This window comes from Haliaeetus albicilla, chromosome 12 (assembly GCF_947461875.1).
Source record: "Haliaeetus albicilla chromosome 12, bHalAlb1.1, whole genome shotgun sequence".
NCBI classification, from domain to species: Eukaryota; Metazoa; Chordata; class Aves; order Accipitriformes; family Accipitridae; genus Haliaeetus; species Haliaeetus albicilla.
In genome coordinates, this window is record NC_091494.1 from 16209881 (window position 1) to 16233745 (window position 23865).

Here is a 23865-nt window from a genome sequence, read left to right on the forward strand (position 1 = left end):
GAGGAGCCAGAATCTATGCAACATTGTTCTTTAGGAACCATTACAAAATAGGGGTTAAAAACATTCCTTTCATCCCCACCTGTAGAAATGGCTCATTCAGCAGTTCATGGTATACCATAATAGCACTAATGGAGCTGATCTGGTTTCTCAGGCGTAACCTGTCATGAGTGTGTATCTTTCCAAGTAACTTTTTTTTTTTTTTTGAAGATGTTTAAAAGGCAGCCAAGTATGTTGTCTCCAGTGAAGAATATAAGCAGAACAAGTTGTGCTTTTCACCTCCACCAGTTGCTTACTTTAACTTTTGCACTGCTTTCATGTTTGACTTCTCTGGCTTTTTGGCTAGCAGCTGTTGATCTTTTAATGTTTTGGGGTTGGTTTTTTTTGTACTTAAAGTTTTGAACCAACTGATTTTAACCAGCCCTCTGTACTTCTGCAGAGTGTAGGGGGTCACATTTTGCTCTGACTGTAACTCCCATTAAATACTGTCTCCAGCTATAGCTTAGATGTGCCGTGAAACAGTGAGGAAAGCCTGACTGTAATACACATTAATAAAAATCTGTTTGCCACCACAGACATGGAGTTCTCCTCAGCTTCCATTACCACAATGGCAAGTATCCCAGTTATATCACCTAAAGTGATTGGTTCCTGGAAACCTAAAGTGACTGGCTCTCGGAAATTTGTAGTTCAAGATGACCCAAACACTTCTGATTATTCTGATCCATTATCAGGTGTCCCAAAGGGTAAGGCCTTACCAGGGAATACATTGCAGCTGAATGGAAACCTGATAGTCTCAACATTGTCTAAGGCTTAAATGTAACAGCCATGATAGTTGGGCTGTATATTACATGCATTTCCTGTGAGTATGCAGACAGTGCAATCATGTTTTTCATACCTACTTATCCAGTGTACAGAGTGCTGCTTAGAGGTTATAACAGGAAACACAGATAATAAGCTCAGCCTTTTATTCCTGGGGTGCTCCAAAGCTCCCATTAAAATCAGTGGGAGTTCTGGATGTATTAAAAAAAATGACATTCACAACTTACCTGCATCTCTGGTGGTTGTTTTCAAACCAGTCTAGTTTGGATAAGACTATTAGTCCTCGTGAATGGCTGCTTACAAGAGCTTAATGGGTTTTCTTTTTTCATTTGGTTTGGGGGTGGGGAGAGAACAGAAAACAAAGCACAGCTCCATGACAGATCCATGTGTTAAATGGGGCATATCCCTAACTCTGCCTGCCTGTAGCATGTTTCTGAAGAACATGGGTCAGATCTGAGTAAGGGTGTGCTGAATTTTTATTCTCTGGCTGTGAGCATCAGTTTATAGATTATCTCAGTACATAGAGACACATACACGTGTTTTAAGCCAAACACAAAAAGAAACATATTCTGAATGTAATTCATCTTTCTGTAGCCATTCTTTCAGCTAAGTGAACCTTTGATTCGGCTCTTACAGCAACAAAGACTTTAATTCAGTAGGACTATTGCAGTCAACCAACGAATGAAGAAGCTTCCACTCCCATAATCAAAACTTAACGCAAGTCTTCATCAGTACATAGCATAGCCAGGTGACAGACATGTTTGCACAATTCTGTATTTCCTGAAAATCTCACCAGCCAAAAACCATTTGTGTTTTATTACCATTCACCAAAACATATCAGGTTTCCTATCAGCCATTATGGCAGTGCATTTGTCATTTTAATTTGTTGCAGTTATTTTCTGTTTCGCTTTAAGTTTCTGTTATCATTTGCTCTTGGTTCTGAATCACATTTTGTGTCATAACTATTAGTGAGCTTCACTCATGTTTTCCTTCTTCTGCACAGTGCCATTAAAACCTATAACCCTGAACATTAACAATGTTCAAAGGCCTTGCCTCTAACAAAAATGAATCTGTTCCTTCCCTCTTGCTCTTTCATTTTAACATCCCTTAGGATAGTTAACAGAATTAATTTCATTAAAAACTAACATTGTCTTAGCTGCAAGATGTCTGTGGTTGCTTTAAAAATCTCAAAAAAACAAAGGGAGCTTGTTAATACACAAGTAAAAAACTAATCCAATATTCAGCTTCGTGGTCTAAGCTAAAAGTTCCTAAGTTTTAACATTCTCTAATAACTTAACCTTGCAAGTTGTTTTTTTTAATGTTACACAAGTATTTATGTCCATTATTGACGAAAAAAAGAAAAGATAAATTAGTGCTCTAATAGAATGACATGATCTTGAACTTCAAAAATTGTACACTTATATAATGCAAGGTGTGCCACTCCAAGGCTAGCAACCTGTGGATGTATTAGTTTACAAGTTTTGCATCGTATTACATTAATGTGGTTATAACAATGCAGTATGTACATTATACAGTTTTACACATTTGCATAATCCTGTTTCTCTTTTGATACTGATTGATGAGTTGGGCAGAAAATTGAGAGAGAAATCCATCCATGAGTTATTAATTGCTGTCTGGCCCGGTATCACCTTCTAACCTCAATTTTCCAGCAGAAATCATTAATGTTAATAACATACAGGCCCTATTTGTGAGCCTTAAAGGAAATTTGGGGACAGGCTAAACCAAACGTAATATGGGGAGAGAAGCTTCGACAAGCATTCCTCATTATCAAAGAAAATGGACAGTCTTCATTTAAACTGATCAATGCTCACACAGTCATTTTTATTTATAAAATTACTTGCATTCACCAGTGCTGTGGATTGCAGGACCCGACTGAGTTACACTAACACTAGACACAGAGCACTTACAAACACTCAGTAGACACTTCTCTGAGGGAGGCTACCTTCTTCTGAAAAGTATCAGTATGAAGTACATGTAGACTTATGATATACTGCATGTCTTTTGCAGGTGTAAGGTGGGAAGTACAATCAGGAGAGTCCAACCAAATGGTACATATGAATGTCCTAATCACTTGTGTCTTTGCTGCTTTTGTCCTGGGAGCCTTTATTGCGGGAGTGGCTGTTTACTGTTACCGGGATATATTTGTACGGAAATCCAGAAAAATACACAAAGATGCAGAATCGGCTCAGTCATGTACTGACTCCAGTGGGAGCTTTGCTAAACTGAATGGGCTGTTTGATAGTCCCGTCAAGGAATATCAGCAAAACATTGATTCACCCAAACTTTACACAAACCTGTTGACTAGCAGAAAGGAGTTGCCACCAAATGGTGATACAAAGTCCATGATGATGGACCACAGGGGCCAGCCTCCGGAATTAGCTGCGCTTCCAACTCCTGAATCTACACCAGTTCTTCAACAAAAGACTCTGCAGGCTATGAAAAGTCAATCGGACAAAGCGCATAGTAACCTCAATGCTTCACGAAAGGAAACCCCACTAAAAAGCCCTCAGTTTTTTCCTTCCAGTCCTCCACCCCACTCTCCTCTAAGTCATGGACATATTCCTAGTGCTATCGTTCTTCCTAATGCTACCCATGATTACAATACATCTTTCTCAAATTCTAATGCGCACAAGGCAGACAAGAAGATGCAACATATTGATCATCCACTTACAAAACCATCCAGCAAAAGAGACCACAGGAGATCTGTTGATTCCAGGAACACCCTGAATGATTTTCTGAAACACTTAAATGAAACTACTAGTAATCCCAAAGCAATTATGGGAGATATTCAAGTGGCCCACCAGACTTTAATGCTGGATCCAATGGGAAATATGTCTGAGATCCCACCTAAGGTTCCCAACAGGGAGGCATCTTTATACTCTCCTCCATCAACTCTTCCGAGAAACAGCCCCACAAAACGAGTGGACGTTCCCACCACTCCTGCAGTACCGATGACCTCTTTGGAAAGGCAGAGAGGTTATCACAAAAATTCTTCACAAAGGCATTCAATATCTGCCCTTCCTAAAAACTTAAACTCGCCAAATGGTGTTTTGTTATCCAGACAGCCTAGTATTAATCGTGGGGGGTACATGCCTCCCACGGCAGGCACAAAGATGGACTACATGCAAGGGGCGCCTGTCAGCGTTCACCTCCAGCCTTCCTTGTCCAGGCAAAGCAGCTACACGAGCAACGGCACCCTTCCTCGTACAGGAATAAAGAGGACACCCTCCTTAAAACCCGATGTGCCACCAAAACCCTCATTCGTTCCTCAGACAACTTCAGTCAGACCACTGAACAAATACAGTTACTAGGACATGTCCGTGCTAAAAATGAGTGTGGCATTGACCTGTACAGGTTGTGAGATGATGTTGTGGTAGACACATAAGACAGAGACTTGCTTGTTATTAAAGAGAACAAAGTGGCCAAAGAAACTGTCTTTACTTCAGCAACATCTGTGTCTTGCCACATGTAGCTATAGCAAGACTTTGTGTACTTGCTAAGAGCAAACACAAAAAAAAAAAAAAAAAAAAAAAACAAAGGAAAGTGCTGGTCATTACATTTCTTTTGTTTGGAGCTGAGGAGACATGTAGCACAACGGGGTGGGGGGCTACTTTACTGTTCTAAATAGCTAAAGTTATTGGGAAAAAAATCAGTAAGCAAATACTTGAAAAATGGGTTCCATTTTAGACTGCCATTAAGTGTGGTCCTTCCCATTAAATGTGAACATTTTAATATGTATGCATTCACCTTGCCTCTTGCACAAATGTCAGAAAATGGTAATGTCTCAATGAATATCTGGGTTAATAATCAATTTGCTGGAATTCAGTCTCTGGCCCAACTGTAGCATTAATGTTTTTTTTTTCTCTCCATGTGTGTGGCATTTTGTTTGTGCCACAGATAAAGCTGTGCGTGTGTGTGGATGTGTGTGTGTGTGTGTGTGTGTGTGTGTACCGTACACACTAGGATGTACTTAGATTCCCATTGCATCTTTTATGCTATGGAATTGTTTACATTGAGCATGACTGAACAAACAGATGACTCTGCCTTCTGCAGCCCGTTGGGTTCAGTTTGGAGACAGCTAAGGATGAATGGCGCATCTCTGCCAGCCCTCTGAATGGTAACACCTCGATGAAATAGTCACCCAGTGAAAGAGTGCAGATATGTTTAATTCCTCATAACTCTGTTATGCTGCTATTGATTCAGAGCTGTGCATTTCAAATCTAGTGTTTTGGGCTGGAATGGGGGAGTTTTACTGTGTTTCCACAGTGCCTCCATCCAATACCTGGCCACTGTGAACTTGAGCCCCTGTACTTCTCATTCATTGAGGGCAGCTAATAATCAATTCACTTGGCAAAGGCCTGTGTAACTAGAGAAGGTTACTTTTTTGTTGCATTTAATAACGCCCTACACGCTGATAGACTCTTACCAATAAAAAAGAAGAAACATTAATTGGCCTGGCAGAAGCAGTCTGTGAAAACTCTACAGTAGTGCAATCAATTTGTTTTTGTTGTGTAATGTAAGGTTTTTTCCAAAGTCATGCAGGTAATGACAATATTCTGTAAATATTATGTGTGAGTTTACCTGAATCTGTGCATTTTGTGCCTTATTCATGCAAATGATAAAAGTACTAAAAAAATAAATAAATAAATCTGTCAAGTGTTCTCACTATAGCACATATCTCCCGAGTGCCAGTTGTAAAACCTCTCAACAGCACCCAAAAAAAAGAAGAAAGATAAAAAGCAAGAATAATTAATGGTAACTAAAGGCAGCCTACAATCCAAGACGACAGCAGCATTAAATCACCTTACCATGATAAACATTCCACTCCAGCTCTCCGAAGGATCAAACAGTTATAATGTGAAATCAAATGAGGTTTCTAGGGTAATGGAACACCTGCTAAAGTTGTGTAAGCTATTTAGTAGGTTTTACAGTATCCACTTGCAGCTGATGTTCAACACAGATGGCTATTTTAGCTTGCAAACTACACGCTACCACATTGTTTATTGAACATAACTATAGAAATAACCATGGCAGAGGAATATTCATGAATTAGCAGGACAAATAACTGCAATGGGTTTCAGAGACGGTGGAGATTTATATTACGTGTTCAAAGGGGAGAAAAGGTTAGTCACTGAAAACTGGATCTCTGTTACAGAACAAAGGATAGAAGTAGTCATTTTTTCTTGTAAGGCTGTAAGGCACATTTATTTCCTGAGACCTCTGGATTCAAAAATCAATGATCTCTCTTCCTAAACACTTCTGTCTTGCAACTAAAACACTACAGATTAATAACTATTAAAAATGTACTCAGTTGTCAAAAGACACAAACTGATCCGAATTCACTTTACAAATATTAATACAGACTTGTGTGAAACCGAAAGATAAATGTATGTGAACCCTGATAACCTCCTGTAACATTGTGCTGCCTTGTAGATGGTAATGTGAGTTCTCTCAGTATTTATGTTGAAATCTCTAACATTCAACCTAGTCCTTATTCTGTTAATTTAATAATAAAAGATGCTTTATCCATTTGTGCAAAGGTAAACGCAGATTGTATCTTTTTTAATGGTACGGCATAAAAAAAGTAACCCTTAAATGAAGCTGCTCTATACTATAGAGTACTTTAACATGTATAGATATCTTGTAAACTTGTATTGTGGATGTGTAAATAATACGTTCTTTGGGTTTTTAACACCGCATGTAAAGTCAAAATAAAATATTCCAATGTACCAAGTGTCTAATTTCATTATTAGTCATTGTTTGTGAGATTGCAATAGAGGAAAAAGTCTGCTTGCCTTTAATAGTTCCATGAAGAAAGCACAGAGACAGCTTCTTGTCAGCCTCACAGGGGACTTGCAGAGCTGGATGGCAATGCACACAGGTGTCCTTCCATTTTCATTGCAGCCATATGTTGACATATATGTTCTTGAGGGAGAGTGAGTGTTTGTAGATGCCTTTTGGCTTCCTGAGTTAAATATAAAACATCAAAGTAACTGGCATGCAGTGGTAGAGTGTAGTACAGTGTCAGGGTTGCCCATATGACACACCAACAAGATGCACTGAATTTGAAAATACATAATATATACCCATATGAAGCCTTTATTGGACCTTACTCCAGGTTTCAGCTCGGCTCTGGTTCCTGTGAACTTTTCTTGTTAAGGTTAGAAAAATACCAGGTTTTTTGCAAATACAATACAGTTTTGAAAGAACATAGTGTCTTCCTTCTATAATGTAGGCTACAAAAAAAGATTGTAAAATTTTGGCAAAATTAATTGCAGACCCTACATAGCAGGACATTCCTAAATACTTACTAATGCTTAATAATTAAAATTCATGTTTCAGATAGACAATAAAGCCCAGCGGAAATATACGTGCCATATATTTAGTATGTGCCAACATCACACGTAATTTTAAAATTATCTGGATAATTTAGTATCAGAAAACAAATATAACATATTCTTTTAATTAAAAGTTGATTTTAGATAATGGATAAGAATGATTTGTTATGAGATTATGCTGTCAAGGTATTAATAATTTGAAATTACTGTGCATGTTATAACAATACAATGGCACCTAGTTGTATCTTACTAAAAAAAAAAAAAAACAAAAAAAAAAAACCACAACCTTTTAAAGGGAAAAGAAACATGCTAAAAAAAATATGTCCCAAATCTATAATGGCTCAATATGTATTTCTTCTAGTGCAGAAACAAAGTTAGATTTCTTTTTATTGATGTGGAGGTTTTTTCATTGGATATCCTTATATATGAAATGAAGATTCAAACACATACAGCTGTCATATGCTGCAAGCCTGTGCTGCTTTTCCACATTAAAATTAACTGCCTTTGACATAAAAGTGTCAGCCAGTATGTCTAAAGGTGTTCATCTGTGAAGGGGCAGTACCTTTTGAAGCATACCTACTTAAATATTATTTCCAGTCAGGCATTAAAGGCTGTAATGAGAAATTACAAATAGTTATTTTAGTGACATAGAAATGTGCATCTACTACACAAATGATGGAATGGTTTTGTCCAGAAAATATCTGTATTTATTCTATCTAAAAGGTGTCAAGTGACCATTTTCCACAGTTACTTGGTTTGGTCTATATTGACAGAGCCTTCACTTGAGCAGAGTGATGCGGTAGCTGGATGGGTCTAGCCAGACAATCATCTTTCCCCACAGGCTCTGCCGAGCTACATGGTGGGTGCAAACACTATGAGAACAAATATTTACCATTTGTTAGAAAAATAAGTACAAGAAAACCTCTCCTTTTACTAACAGAGAGGGAACGTGGCAGCCAAAGGCTAACCAGCCATAACAGCAGCTTTTAAATTGCTTTGTCTTTAGTGACGGTGCCAAAGCAGCCACCTACAGACTCCCCAGTCTGAAAGGGAACTGCAACAATATGGTAAAGCTCAGCAAGAAAAGACATGAAAGCACTTTCAGTTTTTCGCCTCAGATGCTCTCCTGGGTCAATTGGTTTAAGCATCCTAAAGTCTCCCTTGAAGAACAATCCGTGGCCACAGTGCTAGCTGATGAGTGCATGAAGGGTGCTTGATGCTGGCGGGCAGGAACATGCTCGCAAGGGGAGGTCCCAGGCCCAGCGCAGCGCTGGCCTGAGTGCTCAGGGCTTCGGGGAGGTGTGCGCAGTCCTGGTGTGGGCATGTGAAGGCAGAGGAGACGCTCCCACTCATCTTCGGCTTGCTTTGGGTTTTGTAGCAAAAAACATAAATAATTTTGAACAGAACACAGCCAAGTAAAAAAGACAAAAGAAAAAAAGGGCTGCAGGCCCATAGAAGTGAGATGATTGCAAGAAAACCAATTTGTAAAGCCATGAGTAGTTATCTCTCTGACTGTGCTGCCAGCACAAACCTATGGCCTTTTAAATTGGGGTCTTAAAGTAATCAGAGTAGTGACAAAAATCAGGATGCCTCTTAGTGCCGTCTTGCTAAGACTCGCTCTGTGCCCCTGGGAAGATTATGCAGGGTTTATTCAGTATAATGGAGGCTCAGGAGGCAGTGTTCTTAGTTGGAGTTATGTGCAGTTGGTCTGCTTGTAACGTTTTCCACTTATGAAGGTTTTCTGATTTTTCCTTCTCCCTCTGTGATTCTGAGCACCAGCAAGGACATCTTGCAGGTAAGTAAAGGGAAAGAGAAATCCCTTCCCATCTGGGAAAGGTTAGTATTTGCAGGAGCGGGGAGGAGTTGGTTGGTATTTCCCCAGGTGCCTATTAATTTCATGGGATGGAAAAATATTTTTTAAAAATTGATCACAACAAAATACCTCATAAATGCAGCATCTGGGCTTCAGCTGGGATGTGCAAGCTTTTCATATAAAAAGCAGTACCAGGAGACCAACCTACCAAGACTGCATTTGTTGTTCAAATGTCATCATATCACAGTATGAAAGAGCAAGAAACCAAAGGATTTGGGAGGAAAAAAAATACACCAAACCATTAAATATTTAATTAGATTCAGCTTTGCTCAGAGAACTAGAGATTCTCACCTTTTTATTCAATACTACTAAAGTAAGTGCAGCTGGTGAGGGCCTGACTCTGGACCAGCCATTGCTGCCTGCCTGCAAACATTTTTGTAGACATATTGCATTGGCCTGACACACATCTGAAATTATAATCTGTCCTGAGCTTTCGACTGAGAAGCTGTTTCTACTCTGCCTGAAATGAAATTTATTGGAAGCTCTGATTTTATTAGTGCATTCTGAATTCATCCGATGACCTGATTTATGGTCTGCTTGCTTGCTTTTTTCCTACAGTCACCAACAACTTTTTTGAGCTCTGCTTATTAAAATTGTAACTGGATCCAAGTCTGTGTCCTCCAGTGAAGGCTGCTGACCAGAACGGGGATGCCAGAGGGTCACTATGTTTAGGTAAAGTTTGAGAATTCCTTGGGCTGCAATGGCGACGCTGCATCCTCCCTGCCAGACTGGTGCCTCTGCCCTTCATGTCAGCCACGAAGAGTGTTGCTCAAGCTCCTGTAATACTTTAAGGGTAGGGAAGGAGATGAAAATCTACCACACGAACAAGCTGTGCTGACCATTTTCAGGAATAGTCCCCATTTGTCAACAAAAAAGGAAGTTTATGACAGAAAAACTTGAATGGAAAAAAAAAAAAAAAACACGCAACCCCAAAACTGACCTGCATACATCTTGCTGTCCTTGTTTTGCGACGACAGGCCGTTTTTCCAGGGCAGAATCTCACTGACTTGCACAAAAATGAGCAAAGAATAATAGTTCTCAATGAAGGCCCTTCTGCAGGATCATACCTGGCTGTAATAGCTGTTTTGTAACTTTTTCCAGTAGCTGACCTTAAACATTGGCAAAGGCAGACCGTGAGCTAACTAGTTTGCTTCTGTAGCTGTATGACAACCTTTAACATATGTCTATTCCTGCACAGAAGTGGACAGCTGCCTAGTACGAGAAGAAAGGTGGCAATTGGCTTTTAATTTGGGTCACTTTAAGCACAGGCTTATTTCTCATATCTTTGATTTACAATACTGGTCTCACATGAGGGAAAAAATAATCAAAAGTAGATCAGAGCAGATGAATCATAAAAGCAATGCACAAGCTAGCTGTACCTTCCCTTTCTGTGCAATGAATAACCATTTGATTACTCTGATTTCCTCAGGAATACATGTTAGTCAATTAACAGCTTGAGATTTTTTTTTGTTACGGACTAATGGCAAATTTTCATAATCACGCCGTGCTGTATAACCGTGAATGGCTATTAGTCACAGGTTATTGTGCCTGGCCAACGGTTAGGTGAGCGAGAAGCGCTTCCAGTATTAATGCTGTATGTAAGAATTGATTTCTGTGAAAGCTTGTGCATGCAGCTCTGACATTCAGTCTCTGTCACTGTTAGTGCAGGTGAAATACTGACTCCACCGAGTGAGATGGCAGAGCTGCATGGTGCCAGGCCTCCACCCTCAATCACTCAGACGTTCCCAGAAACCAAATGCTAAGGAGGTGTGAGCAAGGCCAAAGCAAAATGGGATGCACATCTGCAGGAAAGCATTTGCTGTAACAGGATGCAACCCCAACATCATCTCGGGCCACATTTGTTTGATAAGGACATCAAGGCTTCAGAGTAAGAAAAATGCCTCTGCGGGAATGGTCTGCTTTCTCTGGTTTTTGGAGGGTTTTCCAGCAGGTACTGCAGTGGGAGCTGAACAGGCTTGCTTAGGCCAGCTGACATTTTGTGTGTGGAGTCCTCTTGCCATCCCTGGACCACAGTGTGTGTGGTTGTAAGTTTGCCTGGTTTTAAATTCACTAGAAAAGCCCATCATATATTACACTCAACTGGGACATAAGGCACCAAACGCCAAGCTCCCAGGCACTAGAGAAAAGCTACAGAAAGGCACCCACTGACCTCATTGAGACTATCCTGTGGGGAGCTGCTTGTGCTAACAGAAGCAGAAGACTGTGTTTTGTGGTGTTTGTTTCACTTCTTTTGCTAACACTCAAGTAAGGGGTATCAAAAATCACAGAATCACAGAACAGTTGAGGTTGGAAGGACCTATGGCGATCATCTGGTCCAACCCCCTTGCTCAAGCAGGGCCACCTGGAGCTACTCAAACATTCAGGAAATCACTGAGCTGAATTAGGACCCTGAACTGAAAGACAGTAAAAATGATTACTCATCCTTAAAATCCTTTCTAGGACAACTTTCAGATTAAGCAGGTCTTTTTGCATAAAGGTGAAGTCTTCCTTCTACCCAGACTGAGGTGAGTTTGGATATCCGACTACTATTTCTATTGCAGCACTTACTTACTTACTTACTTCTCTTTGACAAGCACAGAGTGCGTGTCTCAAATGGTCCTTCACTGTTCAGATCCCAGAGGATATCAGCTGATCCTAACGCACGATGTACCATTCTCCATGCAAGTCTTTCATCTGAAGTGACATCGTGATCAAAGGCGAGGTTATACGGAGTGCAACACACTGTGAGAAAGTCACGTGATATTTCAGAGATGCTTCATTACTGGGATGGATAGTTCAGAAAGCACTTGAAAATGACATTTTACTATACATGATATGTTCCATATTACGAGCACTCCTTGCTAGTTCCTGCTGCTTCAGTTAAACTGTACTACTTGGTAAAAGGCTGGGTTTTCTCTTCCACAGGAACAAAACTCCAGGTAGAATTTCTCCCTATAATCTGAGGCAGGGGTTATGCCTCAAAAGGCTCTAACTACATAAAATATTCCAAGCCAGGAGGGACAGAATATCACATAGGACACAAAGCATGATCAGTTGCCAAAAATACACTTCTTGCCACATTTCAGACTAAGACCACTTAGAAATATCATCTCAATTTGATGGGAGGGTGGGGAGAAAATGTTTGCCCTGAGACCAGTTGACAGAATAGACAGCTTTATGATGTTGGCTTCTAACAAAATCTTGCACAAATGCCACACAACTAACAATGATGTCAGCAGTTTCTTTCTAAATCCAGTACTGTATTTTTTTATGCTCCTCCTTGTGTTCTCTAAAACATTGTTTCACTTGTCCTGCATGTGACAGTATCTAACCTGTCCTGAAGCCTTACTTTGGTATTTCAGTGCTCATTTGTTTTTTCATAAAGGCCTTCCCATGAAGGCTTCTCCTCTCTCTGGCTGCTGCTTTATAGGATAGTCTAGCCCCACTCCCCTCTGCTTCAGATGTAAGGTCAAGTCAGGGTCAGAAGAGCTCAGCTTCAAAAAGTCAGACTGCACCTTTGTTATGCCACCCAGTCTCACCTCCAAGCTCATCACAGCATGAATGACAAGACAGACCCTTCTCCAGTATAGTTCTCTATTAGGTCTTTCCTATCAAGCATGGGCTCCTTCACCCCATCAGTGTAACTAACTTGGGTGTTGACATTTGTACCTCTGAAAATTTCCCCAGATCTCCATCAAACACCCATAAGTAGCTTGCCCATAACAGGGTCAGGGAAAGCAGTGGGGAGACAGACCCACACCAAAACAGGAATCTCAAAGCAAGTCTGGAAAGCCAATAGGAACCAGCAGGAGATACATGTCTAAATACCAGTCATGCCTTTGAAAATCCCCTCAGCTGTTAGGCCTATTTAATTCTTGCTCTCTGTTCCGACATTAAAAAAGATGTCAGCTATGATGTATATCATTTACCCTCTAGGCACAGAGAAGAAGCATGGCATCTCCGGAAAGCATACCAAATCCCTCAATTCCAACTCAAAGAAGCTACAGCCACCAACTAGCCAATACCCCACAATGAAGACAGGGTTTCAACCAATAACCACAGACCTATGAAGTCCCCAATACCTTATTTATTTCTGAACTATCCAAAGTTGCAGAATGTGTTTTCATTTGGGGGGTTATTTTCCTAGTTGGGTTGCTTTGCTGTATGGCTGTTGTTTTAAAATAAAGCAATTCTGGAATACTAATAAGTCTATGTGGATTTTTTCCCCAAGAATATTACAGAAGTTGACATTAAATATACTAGCCTGAACTCAGTTTCTGTCTGATTTAATAAATTTATGCCAGCCAACCAGCAATATTTTTTTTTTTAATTAACCCTGGAGGTTAAATGGAAGTTTACTAAAATCAGAATATGTTAAGTGAGTAATTTCTCTTGGCTTCTTTCAGGAAGTCTCTCTCTTACCCCAATAATCAGTTCAGCTGCAAAGAGATCAATAAGGTCTTTCAATTCAATGAGTAGAAGGCATACATTAAAAAGTTGGTAACAAACCTGATAGACTGGAGAAGATATTACAGCCTATTATGGGGTTTTTTGACACTAAATCTATCTGCTAAAAATTCTTGAGAAAAGGTTACTGCCCATACACTAATGTTGCCAAATGGAATAATTTGTTATCATTGCTTGAGAAGATTTCCTGGCATTTATCCACAAACACAAGTCTTGTCTGTTAAATCCTCAATGCAGGAGAAACCAGACTTTTAATCCTGAAACCAAAAATAGCTTCAGAAGCCAACCATTGTTGGGTCTTCCCATCCCATAAATGGACAAAGCAGGTTATCATTTCCTAGACTACAAAATCCCAGTTAAGAATCCTTTGCTTTCCCATTAAGGAGACTCCCAACCTAACAGCTCACCAGGTACAGTGTGCACAGCCCCAGATATGCTGCACACACTTCTTTTTGCCACTTCTGTTAGGAAGCTGTCTCAACATAGCAACTGGGTTTTTTTTAGCCCCAAGAGTGGTCAGTCAAGACAGTTCAGCACAGGTTACACTTGTGAGCAAAGGCTAAATTCAAGGTGATTTAGTGTCAGTCTCACTGAAGTACATGGAACAGTATAAAACCCTCCAGTTATATCCTCTCTTTGGCTGTAATTGTACTGATAGTTTTAGATCATTAAGCATAGCCATCATCATACTTCTACCAATCTCTTAAGCCAAACATGCAGACTCACAAAGAAAAAGAGTGAGTTTTTAAGAGAGTCAAACTGTAACAAGAACTCAATGACAGCGTCCACAGCAGTGCACTGGAGCTTAGCTACGCAGCTCCCAGTGGAGCAGCAAGTGTTTTTACATCCCTCGCAGGAGCCAGAGCTAATGTGCTAGAAGAATTTCATGCTGCAGAATCCCCTCCATGGATTTAAACCCTCAGAGAGAGAAACATCTTGGTTTATTCCCATGATATTTCTGTAGAACAGAAATCACCTGGCAAATTACTTCTGGTCATGTTTGGCAGGGATTTATCAACAGTGGTTCAGTTCCCATCACAGACTCAGAGTTTTCCTCAGTGGCCACATTTTGTTCTTGTTAAGTAAACAAGACTAGCACTCAGAAAAGTGTTCAAAGTAAAGCGCTTTATATTAGGTGCCTGACTGAAATAAGCATTTCAATTAGATTCATTAAGGAAGTTATTACTTGTTAATTGAATAGCAACAGACTGCTAAGGATCACTTATTGAGGTCTAATAAGTATGTAAGAGCGAAATCTACTCTTCATGTAATTCCATCAGCAATAAACTAGTGTAATTAGCTTCTTACTAACAAACTTAGATTGTGGGGAATGTTGAGGCAGATAATTGGCACTTAGGAAGACACCTATAGTAAGTTAGTGCAGTATCAATTAACATACTTACGAAATGTCAGTTTAAACTCTGAACAAATAATTGATACCAATGGACTGTGGGTTTCTTGGTTAAATGCTATTTAAATGCTTAAACTTTCATATTCAGAAAAAATTAAAACAAGTCCTCTCACTGCTCTTTTTAAAAATTATTACATATGCCTCATTTCCAGGTGTATAACCTATGGATTACCTGCAATAACCATCATAACCATCAGAGTAAGGACTCTGGGGTGATGGCTATGCACACTGACATGTGCGTAATTCAAGGACTTGCTTGCCCAGGCTGCTGGCTGCTCAGGAGCCTGCTTGCCTCCGGTCCCTCACTCCCTCACACCATGTGCAGGTTTTTTAGCAACTTATTTTCACAGAATTGTACTTCTAAAGTAGTGTGAGTCACCTGAGGACCAGCTAATCCCTACTCCTTGCATTTCAGCAGACTTCACCACTACAGGACCTCACCCCTTTCCAGTTTGATCAAATTAAGGTTCATACCTCATGACTGTGAAGTCTCATTTTATACATGAAGAATCTGAGGCACCAAAACAGTAACTTTTGCCCAAAGGTGACTCACAAAGATCACAGTGGCTCTGGGATCAATTCCTTCCCCAGGAGCTAGTACATAGGATACCTTTATATGCCATTGGGACTCCATAACCAACCTGAGCTGATGGATCAAGGTAAACATCAGTAATTGTCTGGTCAGGACAGACCAGAACCGACCTTCCTGCTTCTAGTCCTGTGATCTTAGCTCCGTCTCTTCCTCCAAATATTCTCCAGATGTTCTGGAAAGGCTCTGCCTCCCTGTTTGAGATGGAAATCCCTCTGCTCTCTCTTTGACTTAATATGCAGTTTGGCTGCAGGAAATGAAACATTTTGCAATGGCACAGAGCTTATGGAGGACTTCTGTTTGTACGCAAAGCCTGAGCTTTTACACCCAAAAGAGGCCTTGGGAGCAGTGGCAGGAGAGGAAGGTAAGAAACACACACTTCAGGGAGCAAAGCCAGCCCTTGGTGGCAGAGGTGATGGGCTGGAGCTTCAGAGAAGGTGTTTGGAGATGAGGCAAAGGCAGGGAGGTGGGACGCTACCAGGGCAGAAACCAGGCAGGAGAACTGAGGACTGCAGGTGAGAGTCCCCAGCTGGACGACACCAGGGTGTGGGGCAGACAAGGCAGAAGGGAAGGGGAACACAGGGCTGGAGTCTGAGCCTGGGCAAGAAGGACAGGAGGGCCAGAAAGCGGGAAGCTATTGGCAAGGGCAGTGCTTGCCATTTTAAGGGTATCTGTGCAAACCAATTTTAGAAACTTCTATTTTAAAACAGGTTCACCCCTCCCCCTTCCCCACACAGAAACACACACTGATCCATCATGTGGAAATACTTTAGACTCATCTATTTTAAAAAATTGACAGCATATTCCTGTCAGCTAGGAGTGTGATTTTTTTTTCAGCTATGCCAGCAAAAGCCCTAATGTAGACACAGCTGTAATATAAGCAAAAGGGAAAAAAAGTTTCTTTTTGCCAATACAGCTTCTTTTGCTCAGGCAACTGATACAAGCTATATTTTTTGCAGGCTTTTCCTAGTGTAAGCTTTTGCACTCTGAGTGACTGCACTGTCAGTGCAGCTATGTGCTAGGTTTGAAAGAGGCGTCCACAAGACCTTGAATTGTGTTGAAGAAAGGACAGCACCTAGCACTGTGAAATCCTGTCAGTGCCTGGAACTCGTAGGTATGGATGCAATAAAAATACAAAATAATAACGAATTCCAAGCCCAACTTTCCCAAGCTCCAGAGTAACAGCAGCCAAACCTTCTTATTTCCCCAACCTTTCTAACAAGCAGCTCCAATCCACTGCAGCACTGCAGGCAATCAATGTCTGCTTAGAGTAAATCATATCTCAAAACTTAGAGCTGGCTCAGTGTCCAGAAAGCCCTGGGAAGTTGAGAAGTAAGGGAAGGACTTTTCTGTTCTGTTTGAACGGAACAAAACTTAAGCATTTGGCGGGGGAAAGGCAATCTCAAATAATAAATAATGCAGAAATTCCAACATACCTTTTAAAGCTTCAGTCCCCTTATAATTTAATGTTTGAAATGCTATGCTATTCCTTTGGAAGCCTTTTCTCTCCACTGCTGATGATGGTCTGTCTTCTTAGACACTTGAGTAATGTCTCTCTTCCTCTTGTAACATCTTCTTTGACTACTCCTCATGCATAGTAATGCTAATAATCTTGCAGCTTTCAGCGACATTTTTCTTCCTTTAAATGAATGCCTGGTTTTATGCAGGGCTGTTTTGTTCAGCACCTTGTTTCCTGCATGCCTCTTTCACTGCACAGTGTACCTGTGTATATACAAATGTCTATTTACTGCTGCCCATTATGAGCTGTTCATGTTCCATTTAGCAGCATGCAGAAGAATCAGACTAATTGATTACCTATATTGTATAAATTGTAGCAAAGCATAAATGATGCAGTCAAGATTAGCTTGCTATTATGTTGAATATTGTACAAATATACATGTAAGCATAATCCCTCCCTAAAGAACTTATACCATGATTAACTAGGGACCTTTTGCATGTGATGGACTTGATACCCAGCAAATTATACAGTGGATAATACTATGTGCAGTCATGGAGAAGGATATATTTTATACTACCTGACCACCACAGAGTTTTACAGTTCTTTCCTCAGAGAAGATGAATTCAGATTCTATCACCTCCTAAATGTAATAATGTAAATATGGACAATAGATAAGTATTAAGCTCATTTGTCAAGGGGAACTAGGCAATTCATCTCAGGTCATGAAGCAAGAAAGGAGGAGAAATGCAAATAGAATCCCAAATTTAACTGTTAGTCCAGTCCTGTAACCGGTAGGGAGCACACTAATGTGCTTTGTGCTTCTAAGTTATTTTTAAGCACCTTCTCACTCATCGTTAAATGTTAAAAGGATCTTGTATCTTTTGGAAAGGGTGCAGTTGAAGATCTGACTGTTTCCAAGGCTTCCTGAAATAGAAATCCTCACGTGTAAAAGGCTAATATAGGATTTCAAATGCATTTTGTATAAATAATTCTGGTAGGAACCCTGGACTAAAATCATTCTGATGGCTTTGATACAAGTGCACAGTTGGTCTATGAGCTTGCAGCCACTGCAAAAAGTAATCACATTAATCTGAACAATATTCCAATGGCAGCTGACAAAGAAATGAACACCAAACTAGTCAGCTTAGTTCCCTCCTGCTTATTTAACCAGTCCTCCTGCTGTACTTAATATTATCACTATAAAATCCAGAGAGGACTCTTCTGCTTAAATACAGTCTTGAAACAAAGTTGTACGCTGCCTTCTCAGAAAGAGTCACACACTATTAGACATAAGAAGCAAATTATAAGCAAGAGCTTAGAATAAAGGTGAAACAGACAGATACCTTCGAAACATGGAACATGATTACAGCGAATGCTTTTCCTTTGAATTGATGTTAACAAGTAAAGCATTTTACTTGTCTTTGTTTACCGGGAGAACATAAATACTGCATAAACTACATCTTCTTGCCAACTAAGCTTTGTCTACAGGATGGCAGCTTGTTCTAACTATGTTTATACTTTCAAAGAGTTGAAAGCTCCGTGGTCGAGCAGGAACAATGTGGGATGCTATATACATGTGAAATGTGTTTTTCATTAAATAAATACTTGAGAAAACCTTAAATGTCTCAGCCTGAGGTTGTCCAAAGATCTGCAGCACCTCTCAACAGGATCCATCTCCAACAGGTATTTCATTAAACACCTGAAGTGCTGTGAGATCCTACCTCCTAGTCTAAATAGCAGCTTCCTAAGGTATTTAGAGCCACCTTGCCTAGGAAGAGGATCACAAAAGCACTCGGGTCTCTCTAGGTGCTAATGCACCACTAGGCAATCCAGCAATGCCCTGCCTAGGTCTTCTATGTGTTTCCGCTTCTCTAATTTTGCCCACAGAAGCCCCTCTTCCTCGTGTGCTGAGAGGCTGCTCAGAGCTCTGCAGGCTCCCTTCAATGAGCCAGCTGCCCCATACCTTGGTGTTGTAACACCAAACCTCCCAGTTCTGGGATCCTGGTGGAGCTTTCCTGTTATGGGTTTATCCTACTCCAGAAAATACAGTGTAGACAGGCAGCGCTGTACTAATACTTACAGTGCTTAAGAGCTTTGCAGGGCCACACAGCTAATTTGGGGACATTTTATATGCAAAAACTTCAAGATGCCTCTGGATGCCAGCACAACTACAGCACTAGGTGGGCTCCTTGTGGATATTCTTGCAGAGCAAACATCGAGTGATGTTGCATGGGAAGCATCTTGCAGTATTGTGTGCTATTTAGTGGGGACAAAAAAAGCCCTGTCCTTAGAGTCCCACCAGGCAAGTGTAGGGACTTCTGCTAATTCAGCACGAAATTATCTAAACTTAACTGTTTCAATCTGCCTACAATGGGCTGGTTCTGCCTCCAAAGCTGCAAGCTGGCTGGAGGCCCATTGTTAGGACTTAAGGATTGAGAAGAAACTGGAACAGATTCCACTGTTTCTGTGCAAAGCTGGAGCCTGGCTTGTGAAAGAAAGGACAGCATAATATCAAAATGCATCTTTCAGTCAGCCCAAGGATGAAATGCCCTGGGTGCTTCTGTTTTGCTTGAACACCCCAATTCTGATTTCCCATTTCACATAGAAGCAAAACAAGAAAACCATATGCCTAAGCATGGTTGCTCTGTCTCATACAAACTGGGCTGTGCTCTACAGATTACTGAATGAAATATTAGCATCAAGTACCACCATGCAGTGTGCAACATCTGGAAAAAAGTTATAGAGCAATTTTCGTTATTTTTATAGGAGAAGAGAAAACTGCAAATGGTAGAAGGGATAAGAGGGAATTCTAACAGATTGTACATTGCCAGGGACTCTCTTTCCAGCTGTGGCGAACCTGATAATAAAACACACAATCACCTCGAAGCTCAAACATCAGCAGAAACAAGGCAGCCCCCATGGAGAGCTTCTGTGCAAGACAGGCTTTCAAAATGGCAGCTCCCCACAGGTAAGAAGCAGTCTGGATGCTTTGGAGAAAGTCTGAAAACATTTAAAGAATCAAGGTATAGCCTTGAGTGAGATACTCCTTTTTTTGTTTCTTTGGGGGAGGTTTTCCTTGTTTTGTGCATTAAATAAAAGAGAGCATACACTTATAAGAATATCCTCGATAAGCATATATTCTTAGGAGAATAAAAAGATGATTAGAAAGCAAAAACAAAGGAGACAGGAGGAATTCTAGGGACAAAATGTTCTTGACTGGCTATGGAGAAAAAAAATCAAGAGCTGCAAAACAGCAGCCCCTGTTATTTGCAAACATGTACCAAGGAGGCTGAGAATAGATCCAATGACAGCTGCAGCCTAATTGATAGGAGACTCGCCTAACAGGTTGTCAGACTGCTGTGTGGCTTCAGTCCAGGCCACGTTGCTGGAGGCGCAATGTTAGAAACACTGACAAACATTTACTAAAAATAAATAAAAAAGTATTCCAGAGCAAAGGGAAATATGGCTCCAAGTGACTACTTGCAAAATTGTGTTAGATCTCTAGGAAAGAGGAAAGTAAGCAGCAAAATGTGTGAGAGTCCCCCCAGGGCCTGCAGGACAGACGCAGGCAGCCTGCCAAGGCACTCCAGGATTGTGCTGCCTGTCAGGAGCATTGGCTCTGGGTGTGCTGAGAGCAGACCTCCACAGAGGCAACAAAAATAACTACCAGATCAGCGAAGAGCACAATCAAGCGAGTTGACTAGCTGCAAAAGAAAATGATACTTGATGTACAGAGATGGATCTGTTTAATGGTAGGAAGGAAACCACAGAGGCAAGTCTCTTATCTCTTCTTTTACTTACCAGGAAAAGGATGTATGGCTTCCTTGGCCTGTGGGGATGGGAAGCACCGTGAGAGAGTTGAAAGTGGCTTAGGTACAGCCCTCAGCCCATCCCATGCAACACACTCACAGCCAGAGTCACATTTGGGATTCTTTGAATGTATTCAGCTACATGCTAGGACAGAAAGCTTGAAAGAATCTTTGGTCTTGAGCTCTGAAGTCAGCAATGCATCCAAGCAAGCTGCAGAGCAGACAGGTGAACAAGAGAAAGCTAAAGCGGGGGCGGGGGGGGGGGAGAAGAGGGAAGCCATATGTATGAAAGCCTGTTAGGACTGTGAAGGCTGCTCTCTTTGAAGGAGATCCAACCTTGGTAAAGCTGAGACTCTTACGTGGGAGGGAAACAATCTTCTGAAGGTAACACCTAACACTATAAGCAGCACCTACGGCAGGAATATTAGTGTGCATGCGTGCACAGAGGGACCTTGAGCCATGTGTACACAGTCCATCTGGATTTACTAGCACTACTAAACAGAGAAGTAAAGTCAATGCCTGAAGAGAGTCCTTCCACAGCAAGGGAAACAGAGCAGAAAAAAACCAGCGCTGGCTGAGCAGTCTGTCTTCAGCTGCTCTCCAGCTCTCCTCGTTGGCTTGGGGTTACTGTGCTTGACACTTCTCTGTCAATCTCTGGTTAATAGTGAAGATGATCAGCAAATTAGCACATTCAGAATTCATTCCGAAAAATACTTCATTAATTTCTATAGAAAGGAACATCAGAACAAGTACTTTCTTTACTTGGTCACACCATGATATTTGTTTCTGTCTCTGAGAATGTCCAAAAAGGTTGTGAAATATCCGTAAACAATGTTTTGCAGAACTAACCAAGTGATTTTACATAACAAATAAACTCATAAACCTCTCTGTCTTCACATGCTGCAAAACAAAGGCAAAATGCGCAGAGGACTCATTTGCTGCTCTCGCCTTTATGGAAAAGTGACGTTAGATCTTTATGATCCCTGAATTAAAACTCAGAGGGCACTTTTTTCCACAGCAACATACAGAGGTCTAACACAAGGCCACCGTGAAAATTAATGGAGCAGCCACATGGCTAACAACTCTCTAGGGTACTTTCAATATATGCTCCTCAGCACTTAGCAAATCTGTGGGTAGCTATAGGAGAACAAGAAAATTACTCAGAAGCCAGGGCAGTCTGGATGAGGGGAGTTCACTGCAGCCAAAGGTGCTGCCTATCATGAGAGTGAGACACTGTCAGAAATGGGTTTCAGAGGTAGGTTTCTGCCGCATTCTCTGAAATCCCAGCCTGCTCATCACAATCTCCCCGTGAAGAGCAGCTATTAGCAGACACTTCTCCTTTATTAGGTGAGTTCAGCAACATGGTTTCCAGTATGGGAAATAGGGAATAACAACCAAAAAATTCAGAGCAAGGATCATGAAATAAAAAGTTACCAATAAAGGGAGCCAAAATTCTCAAGAGGCTTGTGCTTGGTGGATGCATGCGTACATACAAATATCCAGTTTATGCATGCAGACAGATCAGAAGTCTTTCTGATAATTACAGTAGGAGGTGAGCCTATTTCCAAGCTTTACAACCAAGCACCTCTGGACTGTGCGCATTCTGAGAGTACCAAATTAAGAAAATTAAATCACCCAAAACTCTGCTACACATTCACAACCCCAAATCTGGCTTAGAATATTAATTACCCCATCCTCTGTTAACTGTAATGAAAACGCAGTCCCTGGAGTATGGGGAGTATAAAATCCTGTTAAAGGTTAGCCTTCTGCTTCTTAAGGCCCAGTGCTCAATACAGTTCAAGGTGCTGTGTGGGAGAAAAGGCTGTAGACAGAACCACTATTTTTGTATTGTTTATGAAATAAACTCCCTGAAGAGTAGACTTGCATCACATTACTGCAGGAGTAGTATTACTGCTTGTGCTGGAAACCAAGTGTCTCAATTTTTCATACAGAAATTTTTTACCCCCTACAAAAAACCCCGACCCAGATTGGGTGAAATTTAGAAGCATGATCCCCTTACTGACTTTAATAGAAACAGGATTGAGCTCTATAATCAGCTTTTATTTAAGGCAGACATGCTCTTTTGTACTGTGTTTTTGTAACTTCACTAGACCTTAGAAAGCATTAACCTGTTTTGAATTCACAACACTACTCCTTAAATAGTGGACTCTCACCCTAGAGACTAAGGACACTGAAACACTGACCTGCTGCATCCAGTGATTTTGATCATGAGTTTGCATCCCAGAACTGCAGGTCAGGATTAGATCTCAGCTCAGTATATGAGCACACAGTGGGAGTGAGGAGTTATTTTCTGGGGCACATGAGTCAAATGCTCCATGCTGATAGAGAAAATGGTATGGTTACTGAATGCAAAGGAGTTGCTGCTTCTTTACAGCCAGCCCACTTCACCAGAAGCCTCTGTAGGAAATAATGTAGAATCACTTTCTTACTGAGCAAACCACTGAAAGATCTTGCTTATTGACAGGGAGCAAGAGATGAGAGATAGCAAGCACAGGAATATTCAGATGCAGTTTGGGGTTTTACAATAAAAACAACTTTCTGCTTTTAAATGGAACAAACTGTAGTTAGTCCATTTCCCCAGAGACCAAAATCAGAATTTTTGTAATGCCATAAATTATTCATAAGTTGTGTCTGTGTCATCCCAAGAAGCCCGTTTAGCCACAGTGTTCAAAATTCAGAAAAGGGTTGAGCATGTCAGAAGGGGATCCAAAGTCGTCCCCCCCCCCCCCCCCCAAACTATAATAGTGAACATCAGCAAAGAAGTGCACATTTGAAGCTTCATCCCCTGTCGGAGCATAAATCCTGGGCAAAGGCTACAGGCATCTTCAGCAGGGCTTCAGCACCCAAAATGGCACAGCCATCTTCTGTATAGTTACTTGAACTTTCAGGCACTCACCTGGGCTACAGCTGTGCTGCAACCAACCAGCATTTGATTCACCTTTCAGGTAAAGAAAAGAAAAGAAGTTCCTACTCTGGTCTCAGTACTATGGTTTATAATTTATTTATAACTCAGTTACCATTATTAAAGGCTGACATACAGGAGGCATTGGGACCATAGGTC

General features: G+C 40.9%; 1 protein-coding gene and 1 long non-coding RNA gene across 19 annotated transcripts in view; one reads left to right on the forward strand and one right to left on the reverse strand.

Moving 5' to 3' along the window:
* SEMA6D (semaphorin 6D) overlaps positions 1-6566 on the forward strand; it is a 233407-nt gene extending 226841 nt beyond the window's left edge. For 9 of the 14 annotated variants that reach the window (XM_069798271.1, XM_069798272.1, XM_069798274.1 and 6 more), the window contains 2 exons: positions 573-740; positions 2845-6566. In XM_069798271.1, the coding sequence (XP_069654372.1) occupies positions 573-740; positions 2845-4148 (1472 nt within the window). In that variant the 3' untranslated portion in view covers positions 4149-6566. The remainder of the gene's footprint in view (positions 1-572; positions 741-2844) is intronic. The other 5 variants (XM_069798266.1, XM_069798268.1, XM_069798267.1 and 2 more) reach the window with 2 other exon arrangements.
* On the reverse strand, positions 6565-23865 carry LOC138688041 (uncharacterized). Of its 5 annotated transcripts, XR_011327090.1 has the most exons (6): positions 23701-23857; positions 22988-23122; positions 16952-17237; positions 11629-11742; positions 9989-10157; positions 6565-6802 (listed from the first exon to the last, which is right to left on the reverse strand). It is a non-coding gene; the product is annotated as an uncharacterized lncRNA (long non-coding RNA). The 5 variants fall into 5 exon arrangements; XR_011327093.1 differs by lacking the exon at positions 22988-23122 and having other exon boundaries at positions 11629-11790; positions 23701-23865; XR_011327089.1 differs by lacking the exon at positions 22988-23122 and having other exon boundaries at positions 23701-23846.